Raw genomic sequence first — 16,422 nt, forward strand, 5'->3', positions numbered from 1 at the left:
GTGTCCAGAAGATCTATCCAGTAAAATTCCTTCTTTTTATGGGCCATGGCTTCAGCTGCATGAATGATATTCAAAACCAATATTGAAATAAGTTACATTTTTATCATTTGGTAAGCTCCAGTTTTGAGCAGTGTGCAACAGCTGTCTCACCAGCCAGGCAATCTGGCAATCATGGTCTTCTGGATCAACAAGCAATAAGAAACGCTGACAGAACGTGCCTTTTGCATACGCTGAATGGAAGAAATACTGGCTTTTCATACGTTCTTTCAGATTTCAAAGTGCTGAGAACCAGCTACTCAGAAGAATACGGGTGTATGTTGGCACATGGAGCTCTCAAACACTGCATAAAACGATTTTCCCAAAAATCATTTTAGAAAATTTGATTGTATGCTTGGGAAGGAAGAACTGCAGAAGTGACACTGATTTGCCTTTTTCCAAATGAAGCCTTTCCCTTCCCCTTTTTGAAACACCTTTTGTTCAGTATTTTCAAATTTGCAATTCCGTTATAGAAAATGCCCAAGTCAGAACAGTATGAAACATGACAGTATTTGCAAAACAAAAAGAACTTTGAAATGTTAGTTTTCATTTGAGTTTGAAATGAAGTTTGGAGCTTGCTTTACTTTATTTAGTTCTAATCTTGAAATTTTTCAGGAAATAGAATTATAGTTGTTCTATCAGTCTACTGCTCACTTAAATTCTGGTAGTATTGAGAATTTAGTGAAAAGGGACCGATGTTATTTGTTAGAACAGCCCAGATAGAGACATTATTCTGTTTTTATGAAAGCCAAAGGCGGAATTCACATTTATTTGAGTTGCAGTAGAATCTGGCTTATATCCGGGACGTTACAACATATTGTTTCAATCTATATTTTTATTAGCAATATTGATAACGTTAGAAGAAATACGATACAGGAAATAGCTTCTCTACTTCAATTAATTTTATGGTAAGACTTTTAATGAAGATAAAACAAGAATTCAGCAAATGGCTGAATCTAAAAATGTTGTCACTGAGTGGAGAGGAGAGAAGAGAGAAAAGTGGAGGAAATTTGAGCCGGAACTGCATGTTCTGAACTGGACAGCTGAATATTCATAAGGATTTTTATTCAACGGCAGCAAATTTGTTGGTAATCAATGTTTTTAAGACCCTCAGTTGTTCACTTCAGCATCATTAATGCTTTAATAGAGCTCTACGTTATGATTCCCTGAAAGACTGTAGAAAGGAAAATATTTGTGTGAACCTAAAAAAAAAAAATCTTTATTCTGCACAAGTAGCTGCGTTTGTGGCTCACACTTCTGCTTTTAATGCCCTGGGGAAATATGCATATGGTAAAACTGGTATTAGATGGTTTCATCACATGAAGACCATCTTCTAATTCCAGCTCCTGAAAGCTAAAAGCCTGGGAGGCTATCAGATCTTTTGTGACCTGAAGGCTCTTTGAGACTGGAAGTAGGTTTTGCCTTTGAACAGTCCCACCCTCTGTTCACTGGAGTTTTGGCGTGTGCAAAAGTTTCCTCCGCTTCCGGCCCTCTCTCTTTTGTGTTGGGATTCTGGAAACTTAGTTTTTAGTTTTAACATTGTATTACTGTACTATGAATAGTTTATTGCTTGGAATATCCTACTATACCTGTGACGTTCACAAAAAACAACCCAAAAAGCCAGCACGAGCCTGGTGCCCTCGGCCTCCTACCAGTGCCTGGTCCGCAGAAATCCCAGTTCCAGCTCCGTGACCAGCTCACAGCAGCTCTGGTCCAGCAGACACAGAGCAACCGATGGCCAGGACCAGGATTTGGGACTGATTTCTTCCCAGTAGTGAGAAATGTGCTGAATCCTGTATTTCCTAAGAATGCATTAAGATTTCTTTATTTGTACTTATGAATGATTTATACCTTTTTTTAAGTTTAAAATTACCATCTGTGCACAGGGCTTGGTGGTGTAGCCTGAGGATAAATCAGTCCAGCCTCCCGGCTTGTTCCATTTTGTTCTTCTATTGAAAACATCCGTGAAATACAATCCCACCCCCAAATTTACCAAACTGTCTTAAAGCTATGGGGCTTTTTCTCCACTCTATTTAACATCCTGTCAAAGGCAGAAACTCAAAGGCATCTAAATTAACATTTAATAGAAGATGACAGTTATAACTGATGAGAGTTTGGGGTTAGGCAGATACGAGCAGGGTGGCTTCAGATGGGGCAAAACAGACATAGTGGTCCTTGTCCTGTCCGATCTGTATTGATATATAATGTCACATTTTCTTGACAGTATTTGAAACCTTCTTGGTGGGTGCAACGGCAGCTTGCATGTTCTCCCGAGAGACCTCCACTCTTCTGAATAAGGAAGGGTATTTCTGCTGGGTTTTGTTGGTTCGCCATGAAGTTATATGGTAGCCACACTCAAGTGGACCGATGGCCAGAGCAGAAGGCAAACGACGATCCCTGGAGCATCAGCTGAGTAATAGCAAGAATAACTTCCAGTAACTGCACAAGTCCATTACTCGAGGCCTTGTTTTATTTGCAGGCCTGACTCAAAGCAGATGGACCTGTCAAAGATCACTCACACAGGTGAGCTGAATTGGGCTGATTAGCTGTTAAGTGCTCCCAGCTGCTGGGCAAGGCATGGAGGAAATTGTTGGAGCTGGGATCCGGCTCAGAGATGAGATCTGGAGTGAGCGCCAAGAAGGAAAAAGGGAATTTCTCTAAAAAGTTGTTCTCTTGAAATCTGAAAGAGCAAGGTTTTAAAACAACAGAAAATGTCTGAAAACCTCTTTAGTGCATCTAACGTAATCAGAGTGCTAGAAACCATCTTGAACCCTCATCCCCATCTCTGGTTTTGTTCAGGACCTGCCTCTTTTAGGCAGTGAATATTACCTTTCCTGGGGTTCTCTGTTATTGCGGGTGTTTTCCTCTCCAGAAAGGTCTTGTGTTTTACTTGCTGGCATGTGTGATTGGATTTATAAGCTTAAAGGATCCTTTACAAAACCTGGAATACTTATTTTACTAAATTGCTACAATAACTGTTTTAGGATAAGCAATCTACTTCATGCGGAAGGAAATTGTTTGATGTATGGAAGTAGACGGTAGGTCCTTCTTGTGAATGTCACCAAGGGGACACGGAGGAGAAGTGGTTTTATAAATAACTATAAAATTCAGAAACTACACAAGCTCAGTGAGAGAGAAGCTCTGTTAAGCATGAACAGCTTGCAGTATAATACCCAACATCTGCTAAAATCCTTCCAGCCACTATAATTCTCAACAGCTTAAAGAGTTGCATCCCGTCTGTCTTACACCAGTTTAACTCCACTGAGTCTAGGAGGTTGCGATCTGCCCCCAAAAAACTGAGACAGAATGGGGCAGTCCAAGTTTGAATCCTAAAATGCAAATCAAAGGGTGGGAAATAGATGATTAACAGCCTAAAGTCTTTGATCCAAATTGTGAGGGAGAGTTTTCTTCCTTCTCATACTTACTTTATCGAAAAATAACTCTGTATTTTAAGAGCTGATTTTTACAGCTCCCTGCAGTTGCAGAAGCGGTGGACGCAGACACCGCTGCCCTGGCAGGGCTGCGTGGGATCGCTGTCCGCGGAGGCTGAAGGCACGGTTGATTGCCGCGACACTGAGGACTCCGTGTGACACGGCAATACGGCAAACTGTCAAATGCCGCCATTGCATAAAGATTAAGGAAATCTGTGCGCATCACTTGTGGCACTGCACCGAGCATGCTAGAATCACGTGGTCAAATCCATACAGAATGGGAAGTGGTTTTAAAATTGCAATAGAAAGGGGATGGAAGGTGACTTTGTTTTTATAACCAGAGAAAACATTTCTAAATTGCTTTTAATAATATTACGAATAGATGATACTAATATTACCAATAGATGGCTTAGATACTCATCCTACTAATAGATGGCTTATAGCCCACCCTAGAGCTTGAGGCGATAGTGGACGTTACAGAAGGTTTCAGGAATACAGAAATAAGATAACACAGGTCAGAGAGGCCTCTCGCTGCCTTTAGGATCCCATATGCCCCAGCTATGCGGTCGGGCTGGTACCAGACCACAGCCACATACTGCTGCTAGCGAAAGCCTGGAAGGAGCAGCCTGCTGGCAGGGGAATCGCGTTCCTCCGCACCTGGTAGACCAACACAGCCAGGGGCCAGCGGAGATGCACGTGGCACCAGCAAAGCCAGGGCCATCGTGGGAGTCTGTCCTGGGGGCAGGAGCAGAGGCCGGCGGGAACCGCGGCCTCGCGCCAGGGATTTCTGGGGAGACGCAGAAATTGCGGCGTGGCGCTGCGATGGTCCGGCACGGCGGCTCCGGGCACCTGTGGGACAGTGCCAAGACGTCGCCACCTTCAACCAGCACCTCGCGAGGGGGAAGTAACCCTCTGGGTTGCTCTGCTTTTTTTAATGGAGTTTGCAGAATGTTTGCACAACATTGTTTCCCAAGTTAATAAGTAAAATATGTATTTTTTGTGATTTTCCTGCTCGGTAAAGAAAATGCTGCTTGGTGTATCCTATCTTCAGGTTGATATGGATTGATTGGAAATTGAAAAAGAATGCTATGCCTTTCACTAAACGAATAGAAATTATACAAAACGATTTAAAAACTGTACATCGTACTGGGTCTTTTGCTTAGTTTTTCTATCCAAATTTTAAAAAACTCACTGCATATTTTGTATATGCTATAAGACAAACACACACACAAAAGTAAGAAGAAAGCACATGTAAATATTGCACAGTCATCTGTTTCCAATAGTGCATGTTTACATATTAATGCGCAATACAAATTTGTAAACACGAACATTTGAAACGTTTGTAGGAACTGATACTGGCCTTTTCCCTTTCTATGACTTTATTGGAACAACATGTCCAACGTGGCCCTGGCCACACATGTAAATAGTTTTAATACTGGATACATTTCAACTGTTCTGTGTGCTTATTTGTTCTGCTCTATTTTGCTATCCAGTCTTGGTTTGTTTTGCATAATTATGATACAAATTATCATCTAATTACAGCACAAACCTCAGAAGATCAAATATATAGCAGGGCCCTTCTATCAGAACAGCTACACCCAAGGCTCCATCTGTGCACTCAGCCAACTTTAAACTTCTCCAATAGATATATTAAATTTTGGAGAAACTGGATAGTAAACTGCACTTTGATTAAAAGCACTACTGTCGGTTTTTGTCTCCTTGGTCTTTAAATCAGCCTCTTGGTTTTCCAGCGCCGAGCCCGTCCCGTGCCCCGGTGCAGAGTGCAAACACGGTGCCTCTGGCACTGCTAGTGCCCTTTGCCAAGCGCCATAAATGCGCTCAGATATTTCTGAATAGCTTCAAACTTCTCCCGGGAAAGGTCAATGACTAATAGCCCAGACTGTGGAGTAAGCTTAAGCTTTTAGACAATTTTGGATTATTTTCTCCCTCTTCCCATTTAAAAATAATATTGATTTTATATTCTCCCCTTGGTCTAGAAAATTGAGGACTTCTGCAATTGTCACAGGTTTCCAAATAATGTCAACAGGAGGAACAGCAAAGCAGTGTAAAATGTGCTTTTATTTTATAAGCAGATGGTCCCTCTTGAAGTATTTACCTCCTTTTTCCTAGACTCTCATTTAATAAATAATGATGCATTACTGTAACAGGGATGGTGATTTACCCTCGGGTGCTCTGCACTCAGTTCCCACTAGCAGCAATTTTAAAAAGCATCACTAGAAGGCAGCATGCAAGTTATCGATTATTTTGAGCACAATTTTCCTCTTATAAGCAGAACTATCTATACTATAGTACCAAAGATTCAACCAAATTACCATTGTGACTATTGAAAGCTCTTATTTGTCAAAGACTTTTCCCATTTATCAAAACCGCCTGCTCACCCACACGGTATCTCCTAACTAGCTGCTCAGATTGTAGTTTTCTGAACCCCATGGGCTCCACAGATTGTGAAATATGACCCAGCGGTCTAAAGGCTCACAAAGGGCTTAAATCACATCTTTTCTGATGGCAGTAGCATGCGTGGAGCAAGAAAGCTATCCATGATATCAGCGGACTTCGCTGATCACTTTGATATGGTGGGAGAACTCCAAAGGCAGCAGTCGTAAATCTACTCCTCTGTCTCATGTGTCTTTAAAAAGAAGCGTTTTGTGCTGTGAACAGAAAAAAATGAGAGGAGGCTACAGTGGATTTGGGCTGTGCAGGGAAATAGAGAAGGTGAGCTCTGCGTGCTGGGGCGAAGAGCTCTGCTCCTCTCTCCGCCTCCACCGACCTAAACCAGGGATGCTCTCACTGCAGCGAGTGGTCTGGAAGCAGCACCCAGCATGGGGAAAAAGCACATCTCAAATTTAAACCCCATATGGAAATACCACGATCTCGCGGCACTGGTCCTACCCAGCTTTCCCAGCTTCACGGGTCTCGTAGTTTTGCACTAGGGTTTGGTCTGGGGTGACCGGCCAAGTCCTCTCTGGGCACATCTCAGATGTGACTGAGGCATCTCTCTGGGCTTTCTTCTCCTGCGCCCAGTCGGATCAGGGCCAGCGTGCCGTGATGGTCAGGCAGCTTTGGCCTGGTCTAACATGACGACACAGACATTAGGACAGAGAACTGGGACCAGCTGAGAATATTGTTTTGTTGCATAAAGAACCACCAACATCTTTTGCATTAGCTACAGTAAACTACTTGATTTTTGAAACTACAGAATCAGGAGATAAACACAAAGGGAAAATAACGAAACAGGTGAATTCAGATAATCCATGTTTAACAGGCTCGCTCGTATGGTGCTTACCCTCTCACACAGAGCAAAGTTGTATCTATGCTTCTGCGTAATCCACTTTTCTTTGGGCCTGAATATTAAGTCCTTTGTGGAGTTCAACACTGGAAACTAGAAACTGTGGTTCATGGCACCACGTGTCCGCTCCGTGGCCAGGCTCAGAGTGCATTTTCCATGACAGTGTGGGCAGGGCAGGGTGACCAAGGCTTGGCGCCTACCAGACCTGCCATTATGTAACAGAACTTCTGAATTCAGCTGAAATATCTTCCAATTGCCGTGAATCAGCCAGCGATTTCATCATCTCAAAGGCTGGCTTGCCAGAACTGCATGAACCTAGCAAAAAATGCTCAGCAAACGTTTGCTGAGAGCATCTGATCTCAATGTCTGTGTTCCCTTTTCCTCTTTGTGATTAATTATGTGTTTTCCTGACGTGCCCGAAGAACGCAAATGTTAAGGTTGTCCACTCGCAAGAACATTCCTCTCGATTTGTTGTCAGTGAATATTCACACCAGCAACCTGACTGAGGCACAGCTAAGCCAAAACCGATTTCACTGGAATTAGCTGAGCAGTCACAATGAGATGGGATCGCTCAGATGTGGGATTTCCAGCTTCATACAGAAAGGCACAGAATAAACATGCAGCTTTGGAAAATACATGTCTTGTTTGCAACCATTCTGTGAATCGAAAATGGGGTGGTTCTGTCAAATAAATAATTTGTTCAGCTTTAGTAGATGGAATTTCTTTGACCTGAGTATAAATGAGCTAGCATCATAAAAACATCTGTACTGAAAATATCTATTCTATTTTCAGTCACGTTTTTAACATGACGAACACAGATTTGCTAGATCACCCAATCCTGGCCATCAGTTCTGCATTATTTTACGCAAGTGTCCCTTTTTGGAAAATTGGAGGTTACCTGCTACATCAGCCCACAAAGCAGCGGCTGACCCGGAAGAGCCTCCCAGCCCCCTTAAAGCACAACCTCGCGTGGGAGCAGATGTTCGGTCACGCAGCCCACGTGAGCCGTCCTGGGCAGCGCAGATCCGCTCCGATGTGCAAAGCCCGTCCCAGCGTCTGCGCCAGGATCGCCCGCGGGAACCGATCCACTGCAAGTGATGTATGGTGGCTTGGAAATAAGCACTCCCAAATGAAAAAAAGTTTCATTTTTTTTAATAAAAATAGAGAGATAAACTGCTAAGAAACAGCATGAGAAAGCAGGTTTGTTCATTTTTTACAGCTGTACAGACCATTTAACAAGGCAATGCCTGGCCTATTGTCTTATACTGATATCACTGGGGGATCTGGGAATGCTCAAAACAAGTAAATTGGAGAAATCAACTCTAGCTGGTTTTTAGCAAAGTCACATGAAAATAAAAGTGTGACTTTTGTTACTTAACAGCTTTTTATACTGTTTTTGTTCTTAATTTGTCATCCGTTATGGATGAAAGCAAAACCAGAACTCGGACACAAATTCTGTTTCTTAAACCTACATTTATTCCCTGTACAGTGCTATTTTGTCTTTGTAAATATGGGGTTCTCTCATCCTAATCCCAAAACGTGGCTGGTTCCAGCTGACTATTATTTGCAGATCTCTGTCATATGTCAAGTAATAAAACTGGCTTCAGGTAGGGACTGACCATTGATCAAATAAAGAATGAAATCTGTGCCCCAATTTATTGCTAGTTATATTATGCTCTTGGGAGCTAGAGATTATTTACAGGAATAACAAGACTATCCGTAGGTTATAATAAAACTAACAGAAGTTTTGGAAGGGATTTAACATCTCATGTGTCAGAGCCCGTGGAGTTGTAGTTCTCAGGAGGCGACAGATGTTCCCCAGCGGATCAGCCCCCAGGTGCTGTCCGGGAGCTCCCCTGCTCCATCCATCAGGCTCAGGATGGTGGATGTGATCCCACGTGGCAACCCCGCGCCCTCCAGAGCTGCAAAAGCTGCACAGACGGCTTGCAGGAGTGTCCTTCAGGGCTTCTGGAGGTGTTTCACCTCCCACAGGCTCTCCGAGGTATATCCCCTGTCTCCCTGCGCAGAACTAGGTCGCAGCGTGGGCGAAGATATGATCCAATGCCCTTCATCGTTCCTATCACACCGACGACGCTGCTGCTGCTCCGCGCTACCTCCTGGAGGCACAGGCATAGGAGGGCTCTTCGGGCAGCCTTGCATCAGGCTCCACTTTCTGTCTTTTAGCCCGTCTGTCTTTACCTCAGCATCAGATACTTGAGCTTACAGCCCCACTCTGATAGCTGAGTCATCTGGGTCCTGAAGCAGCCTTCAAAAACTTTCGTGTTTTTAATTAGGACCCATAAAAGTCCAGGGAACTTGAGAATGTGCTCAAGCACTTGGCCAAATGCGGTTCCTTGGCTGACTCAAGGTCTCCAACAGTCCCTTTGAAATTAGTTGGACAAATCAAGTAGGGTGAGCTATTAGGCTGTAAGCTAGGGCTGTAGCTAACTAAAGGAAAGCTGGATGGAGACTTTCAGGAAAATATATTTGAAGAGATATATACTTCTATGTTCCCACTTCAGAGTGCAAATATTACAAAGGTGACTGTACAGTTTGCGCTTAACCTATAACCATTACATAAATAAGCATTAACAGAAGGTATCACTTTGCTGTGAATCATCTCAGGTCCTTCGCACTTCCAACAATACGACACGTTTGCCCACAAAAAGTTAAATGCCTAGACAGGTCCTTCCTGCATCCTGAAGTATTTTATATTCAGTACTTAGCAGGCCTTTGCTCAGGAACGAAGAAAGGGCTTGCTTTACAAATCAATGCTTAGCAATATTATGTAAGTCCATTAAAGGCAATGGTTAATTGTCGGGTGCCAGTTAGAGTGATTACATCTGCCATCTCTAAAAGGAGCGGGAATGCTGTCATTCACTTTGAAATGGCTTGCTGCATTCATCAGTCTAGATGGCATAGAAAAGTTATAACCGTACAAGCCATATGGTGGATGTAAAGAACAATTAAGTGCTTCCCGAGCAATGGGACTTGAAGGGAAAATGTTTCCAGATGCATGTAATCCATATAGCATTTGACTAGCAGAATTGGGTGCTTGTAGACACTGCCCACTTAAGTCTTCAGTTTTACCATTTTTCAGATTTGTTATGCCGAGGGAAGAGAGTTTTGGCATATCCACCATGAAGTGGGGTAAAACATGCGGGCTGGTGCCTCCCAGTTTTTCATGGCTTGGAAATACAAGAGATTGTTGTCTTAAAAAGCTTGTAGGACAAATCTTGTAGTAGAGGGGCACGTTGAGGTTGTGCAGGTAGGTGTCAGGACATGACACACCAATGTTGCTCGCTGACAAATGAAACGCAGGAGGTGAGCAAGATGGAGAAAGCAAGGAATTCAGAGGAGATGGCGTCCCACCACTGGAGGCCACGGGTGAAGAACTGGAGCTCCCACCTGAAAATGAGAACAGAAGTCATTAAAACTGTGCTAGCTGATGTTCACAAGCAAGAATCCCTCCGTGGACTCCCGCTCTCACTCCAGATCTCCCTGCTACCGGTATCCATCCAAACGCAAATCATCTCCTGGGAAATGGGAAGATCTGTCCATAAATTATTTATTGTCATTACTTGGCACTTGTCTAAGAAAAAAAATTCATGCACACCTATTCCCATTAATTTCCCCAGGACAACTATCAGGTTCGGTTCCACACAGACTAGTACCTGCCCAGCTCTGTGCCTCTCTGTACAACTAATAACCTTCTCCTGTTATACACACACCATTGGTATTTTAGGTTCCCTATTTTTCTTGCAAATTATAGGCAGCTTTTCCCCCTTGTATATAAGAACAAAAAAAGGTATTCAGCCTGATGGGGAATTTTTTGCACCTTCCTGCTCACAGGAGTTGACTGATTTTACTTGGCTTGCCATGCAGTTTGAAACACACACTTGAATACTCTAGGTGTCTCAAGAAGCTTTAAATGTAGACGACATTTTAACATTCTTTTTTCTTAAGTGAATCAATGAACACTTTCATAATTTGGGAGAAAATCAACACCGGCTTGCTTGTTTCATACGTGTGAGTGCTCTTGCAGCTACTTGTGTGCAACAGCCTTGTTCAGCGCAGGTTCCCTGCTCCTCCCGCGGCACATCACCCGCCAACGCTGGGAAGCGCTGGTTGCTCCAGTGTGAGAACGGTGCCCTGGAACAGCCATTCCTCACGCTAAACAGATGCTCTTTTAATCTAACTCCATTTAAGAGCCATATGTCCCGCTTCACGTTCACTATCCTATTCTTTCAGAGTTTCCTTTTACCTTGTTTTCAATGTTTTGTTTTGTTAATGTCTCTGGGAAAGAAAGCAGGGGAGTGCAAGTTCAGTTTTGCTCTGTGTTTTTCTGTATTTGCACTTAATTCAAAGTAGTATTTTGTCTGGATGTGATCTGCTCAGATTTTACGTGCAATCAGCTACATAGAATCAACTGGGGTAATAAAATCATATCTGCTAGTACATTAGATCTAAAACACACAAAGATTTTGGATGCGATGTAGTTAATTGTGCTCACAAACTCCCAGCAAACAGCACATCTTACAGGCTGAGGAAAGCACAGGCAGCATCTACTTGCAATAACGCTGGAAAGTTTTACAGATTGGAGGTCTCATCCCTTTCCCGCTGATGTCAACGGCTTTTTTAATACTGACATCAGGAGTGGATGCCGGGCGGGGATCTCTTCCCTGCCTGATGCACCCATCCTGAATTCCTGCTAGCATTAAAGGACTTTTGGTCATGTAAAAGGAGGTGATTAAGGCGGTATTTGCAAGCGAAGGAATCCCGCTGCAGCTCCCGGGCGCTACAGGAGAGCACACGGCGCGTTAGTGCACAGTACCAAGTGTCTCGAGCAGGAATATCACCCCATTTCCAGGGCAAGTTCGGAAATGGAGATCGCAGTAGGGAAGACAGAATAATGCAAATAGCAAGAATAGAAATATAAAATAGAAATATTTTATATAGAAAGAGTAGAAATATTCAAATAGAAAAAAATACTTCCTGGCATTTTTATTAGACTTAAAAATAGTAAGTGCATGGCCAAATTTGTCTTCATTATTCAGCATACTGTTCTCGCTTTCTTTTGATTTTGTCTCCTGGTTTGGGGGCTGCAGTATTTCTATCTTTCAGCTTTTCTTCAAAAATACGGCTTTATTTTAAGTAGGAATGGAGATTTTGTTATATTTATATTATTTCAGGAAATCGACCCTTAAGGAAAATACCAGCTCTATTAAGACTAGCAAAAAATTCCTAGGAACCGCTGCTGTTTTGGAAGCTGTGTGACAGACTGCAAAGGCTGAGCAGGGTCTAGCAGTCCTCTTGCAACGTGTTCGTCGGTCCCTCGCCACATCACAACCTTCCAACCAGGTTCAAAAGCAGCATTTTACACGACGCCTCTTCTGAAAAATGTAGCTACCTTTGCGACCGATAAACCTCTTACTTTCTCCTATATCGTTACAAATCTGATTTTTATGTCTTTGTATTTCTACGCTTGTACAGCATAAAATCTGTATTTGCTGTGATAAAACCAGCCATATTTTCCCGGAGAGACAGGAAAGATTATGGATGTGCTAATACAAATGTCTTCGAAAAGTTTATAACGTAAATAAGAGTTAGACTGGCAGCTTTAATCTTAAATTAGAGCTCTCCCGTGCACAAATGCGCCGTTAGTTTTTCCCTCGGCGCTCTGAGTAGGCACTTTCCAGGCAATATTTCCAAAAGCCATTTTTCTGCAAAAGGACTGCAAGGGATAGACCTGCATAAACCAGGCGGAGGGAGACGATTTTCACTAACAAACTTTTCCATCTTTCCCATATCAAAGGGGCTGTGGGGCTGCTATGTCCTGAATATGCGATAAATTTCGACTGAAAAAAGCGTTTGTACAGTAGAGCTACAGTAGACACCCGCATTTGCTACTGTCACGTCTGCAGATAACGGTCTACAAAAGGTGTGGAAACAATCAGAACAACAGGACCAAAGCGATAACAACCTTATTCTAAATTAACCTTTTGCATATCTAGACTATTTTTCTCCGTATCTAGATCTTACTGCAGAGGTGCATCGAGCCGTTACTCGTACCTCCACGGGGCCAGCGCTCTGCTTCTTAACTCGATTTTTACAGGAGGTTTTTCTTTTCTTTTTTTTTTCTTTTTTTCTTTTTTCTTTTCTTTTCTTTTTTTTTTTCTTTCTTTTTTTTTTTTTTTTTTGCAGAAGACACGCGGCGTTGGATTCGCAGCACGCCGCACTTGCCGCCCGCTCGCCCTGCTTCACCCCGCCGGGACGTCAAGCCCCGCGCGCGCTTGCCGAACCGCCCGGGCGCGGCGGGACGCGCCGCCCCCGCGCAACAGCGGCGGCCGCTCCGCGGCTTTCCCCGCGCTCTCGGCGGACTCACCCTGGCTCTCGGCGCCGAAAGCCGGGAAGTCGAGGGCGAGCGGGGGCCGCCAGGGCAGCGTCTCCAGGAGCCCGTCCAAAACGCCCCTGCGGAGCGAGAGCGCGGTTGACGGCGGCGGCGGCGGCTGCGCGGCGCGGCCGGGGCTGCGCGGAGCCGCCGCCGTTACCTGTTGCGCCCGGGGTCGCGGAAGCCCTTGGCGAAGGGGTTTCTGTCGATTTTCAGCTTGGTGATCTGCGGGGGGGGGGGAGCGAGAGGGAGGCGTCGGGGCGCGGGCGGGCGCGCTGCGCGGGGCGGCGCGGCGCTGCGCGGGGCGGCGCGGTGCGGTACCTGCTGGTTTTGGTAGGCGGTCACCGTGGTGAACTGGGTCTCGCCGAAGGAGAAGGTCTGCACGCCGGCGGCCGGCAGCGCCTGCAGCGGCGCCCCGTCGGGGCGGCCGTCCCGGGCGATAACGTGCACGCGCGGCTGGTACTTGTGCATCGACTGCAGGATGATCTGCGCGGCGGAGCGGAGCGCGGCGCCGTGAGCGCGGCCCCGACGGCCCGCGCCCCGCGCCCGCGCCCCGCTCCACACCTACATGCCCCTTGTCGTCCATCTCGTTGTTGGTGAGCTTGACGCGGTCGAAGCTGATGACCTGCCGCATCCACGTCTCCCCCGAGCACGGGGAATCGGGGTGGATGTAGAGCCGCGGCGTGATGCACGAGTGGTCCGTGTTGCCCGCCACCATCCACTGCGAGCTGTGGTAGACGTACCTGCGCCGCGGGGGGCACAGGCGGCTGCAGGCGGCCCGACGGCGCCCGCTCCGGCTCGGCCCTGCCCGCCGCCGCGGCAGCACCCCCGGAGCCACGCGTGCCTGCAGACCCCTGCCCAGCCACCTGCCTATGCGCTCGGCGTTTTAGAGGCGTGCATATACATATATATACGCACACATATCAGCTGCAGGTGTATATACATATGCACTCTGTATTATGCATTATATATCTTTGAGATGCAGGTACAGATGCATTCCGTATTATACATATATCTCAGGTGCACATATATACATATGCATACTGTGTACACATTTCTCTCTCCGATGCAGAGCTATATCACACATGCATTCTATATTATACCTATCTATATCGCGGGTGCAGATTCATATACATGCATTCTGTATTTTACATCTATATGTACGTATCTCAGGTGCAGAGGGGGCTGATCAGGCTGCTGATTGCAAATACGGGTGTCGCACGCGGGGACCCCCGTGTCCGTGTGTCCGAGGCGCGGGGCGGCGGCAGCGGGGCCCGGCCTTTACCTGTATCTTTTGGAGTCCACCGGGACCACGTCGATGGCGATGTAGTACTGCTTCAGCGGCTCCAGCCCCTTCACCTTCACCCTCACGGAGGGGAACATCCGCCTGCAGGCACAGGGCGGCGGTTAGCGGGGAGGATGGTTTGGGGGGTGGGGGGCGTTCGTAGCCAAAGCTGCCGTTTTAAGAGTGGAAGGAGATTGGAAAAACTAAATGGGCACCAAAAAAAAAAAAAGTCCTCAAAACAGTAACAAAAAACAACAAACCTGCAACGAAGGAGAACCAAAAAATAAAAATAAAGCGGGGAGAGGGGGACGAGAAGAAACGGGCGCAGGAGGCAGGGAGGAGGAGGATGATGACTCGCAGCGGGGATGCTCAGCGCAGCGTCGGCCCCGCGGCTCGGGGGGCGGCCGGGCCGCGGCTCGGGGGGCCGGGGGGGAGGGGGGGGCTGCGGCGGCGGCAGCCCCCCGAGCCAGCGCACCGCGGCCTGCAGCGGCGCCGGGCGGCGACCCCCGACGGGGCCCCCGCCGCGGCCGGCGCTGCCCCGAGCCCGGCCCGCGGCGCCGCTACCTGCCGGCCTTGGTGATGATCATCTCGGTGCCGATGTCGTGAAACCTCCTCCAGAGCTCGGAGCCCTGCAGCTCCACCTGCACCTCGCCCCGCGCCTCCCGGCTCTCCGCCGCCGCCGCCTTGGGCCGCTTCTCTGCGGGGACACAGACGGGGCGGCTCGGGGGCTGCGGGCCGGGGCCGGGCGGCGGCTCCGCGCCCCCCCGCGGCCCCGCCGGGGCGCTACGAACCCGCGTCGGGCGCTTTGCGGCTCTGCCCGCGCCCGGCCCCGGGCTCCTCGTCGCGGGCATCCGGCAGCTTCCTCTTGGCCGATCTCCCCACCAGCGCCTCCACGGAGAAGGCGTGAGCCCGGGAGCTGAGCGCCATCCCCCCCCCCCCCCCCGCCCTGCGCCGGCAGCGGCGAAGCCTCCCGCCGGGCTCAGGCGGCCCTCGGGGCTCCGGCCCGCCGCTCCATCGGCGCCCGGGCAGCCCCGCGGGGGGCCCGGCACCCCCCGGCACCCGCCGGCCCCGGCCGCGCCGCTCCCGTCGGGGGGCAGCGGCCGCGGCGAGAGCCGCTCGCTTCCGACCGAGCCGACAGACGGCTGCAGCCTCCACTGTTTGTTTTGGAAACTGGTGGGAGCATAAGAAACATTGAGTGACATTTCGTAGGGCTAAAAGGGGGGCGGAGGGGAGGGGAAAGCGAGCGGCGGAGGGGAAGAGCGGGGGAAGAGGAGCCGGCCCCGTCTAGGATCAATAAAAGAGTTACTGTTCTCCATTAAATTGTAAAACTCAAAGAAATTTGACATAATTGCACACTAGGGGCCACTTTTCCAACAAAAGTGCAAATAACGTTTAACCAGAACCAGCATCAAAAAAAAAAAAAAAAGGTGCATTTTGGCTTTCCCAGTACGGCTCAAGGCCCCGGTGCGGCTGGCCCGGCCGGGCTGTCCCACGGGGACTGCGCTCTGCCCGCAGCACGGCGAGCCGGGGTGCCCTGCCCGCCCCCTCCTCTCCCGTGTGGCAGCGCGGAAACGGGGGGGGGGGTCAGATTTTAGCTCCCCGTCGGGTTTTTTTTTTTTCCCCCTTTGTTTTACAAAGGCAGAGAATCTGCCTCCGCCCGGCCTGCTCTGGCGTGACCCCAGGGCTGTTTCCACGGCTCCGCTTCAAAGCGCGTCCCCGCAGCGGCAGCTGCAGCGAATTAGGGGCCAAAAGCCGAGTTTTCCACTCGGGCGGGTCCCGGGAGCCGCTGCGCGCCCGGCCGTCGGGGGCCGCGGCTCTCCGCGCTGCCGCAGACGCGGCCGTGCCCGGGCCCCCCCCGCCCGCCCCGCGCCAGCTGGGAGCCGGCCGGGCCGTCGGGGGCCGGGTGTCCCCCCCGGCGGTCCCGCCGCGGCCCCGCCGCTGCCGGAGCCGCGCAGGGAGGGAGGCGGCGGGG

The 16,422-nt window shown here is 48.2% G+C and overlaps 1 protein-coding gene across 1 annotated transcript; it reads right to left on the reverse strand.

The window, feature by feature from the left end:
• Window positions 1–7,905: 7,905 nt before the first annotated feature.
• Window positions 7,906–15,377, reverse strand: TBX22 (T-box transcription factor 22). Its single transcript, XM_068956998.1, has 8 exons — window positions 15,242–15,377; window positions 15,015–15,147; window positions 14,451–14,552; window positions 13,734–13,908; window positions 13,487–13,651; window positions 13,326–13,390; window positions 13,160–13,245; window positions 7,906–10,182 (listed from the first exon to the last, which is right to left on the reverse strand). Exons 1-8 carry the CDS (start codon window positions 15,375–15,377, stop codon window positions 9,572–9,574), a joined length of 1,473 nt encoding a protein of 490 aa, XP_068813099.1. The 3' UTR covers window positions 7,906–9,571.
• Between the last annotated feature and the right edge of the window lie 1,045 nt (window positions 15,378–16,422).

This window comes from Struthio camelus, chromosome 11 (assembly GCF_040807025.1).
Source record: "Struthio camelus isolate bStrCam1 chromosome 11, bStrCam1.hap1, whole genome shotgun sequence".
NCBI lineage: Eukaryota > Metazoa > Chordata > Aves > Struthioniformes > Struthionidae > Struthio > Struthio camelus.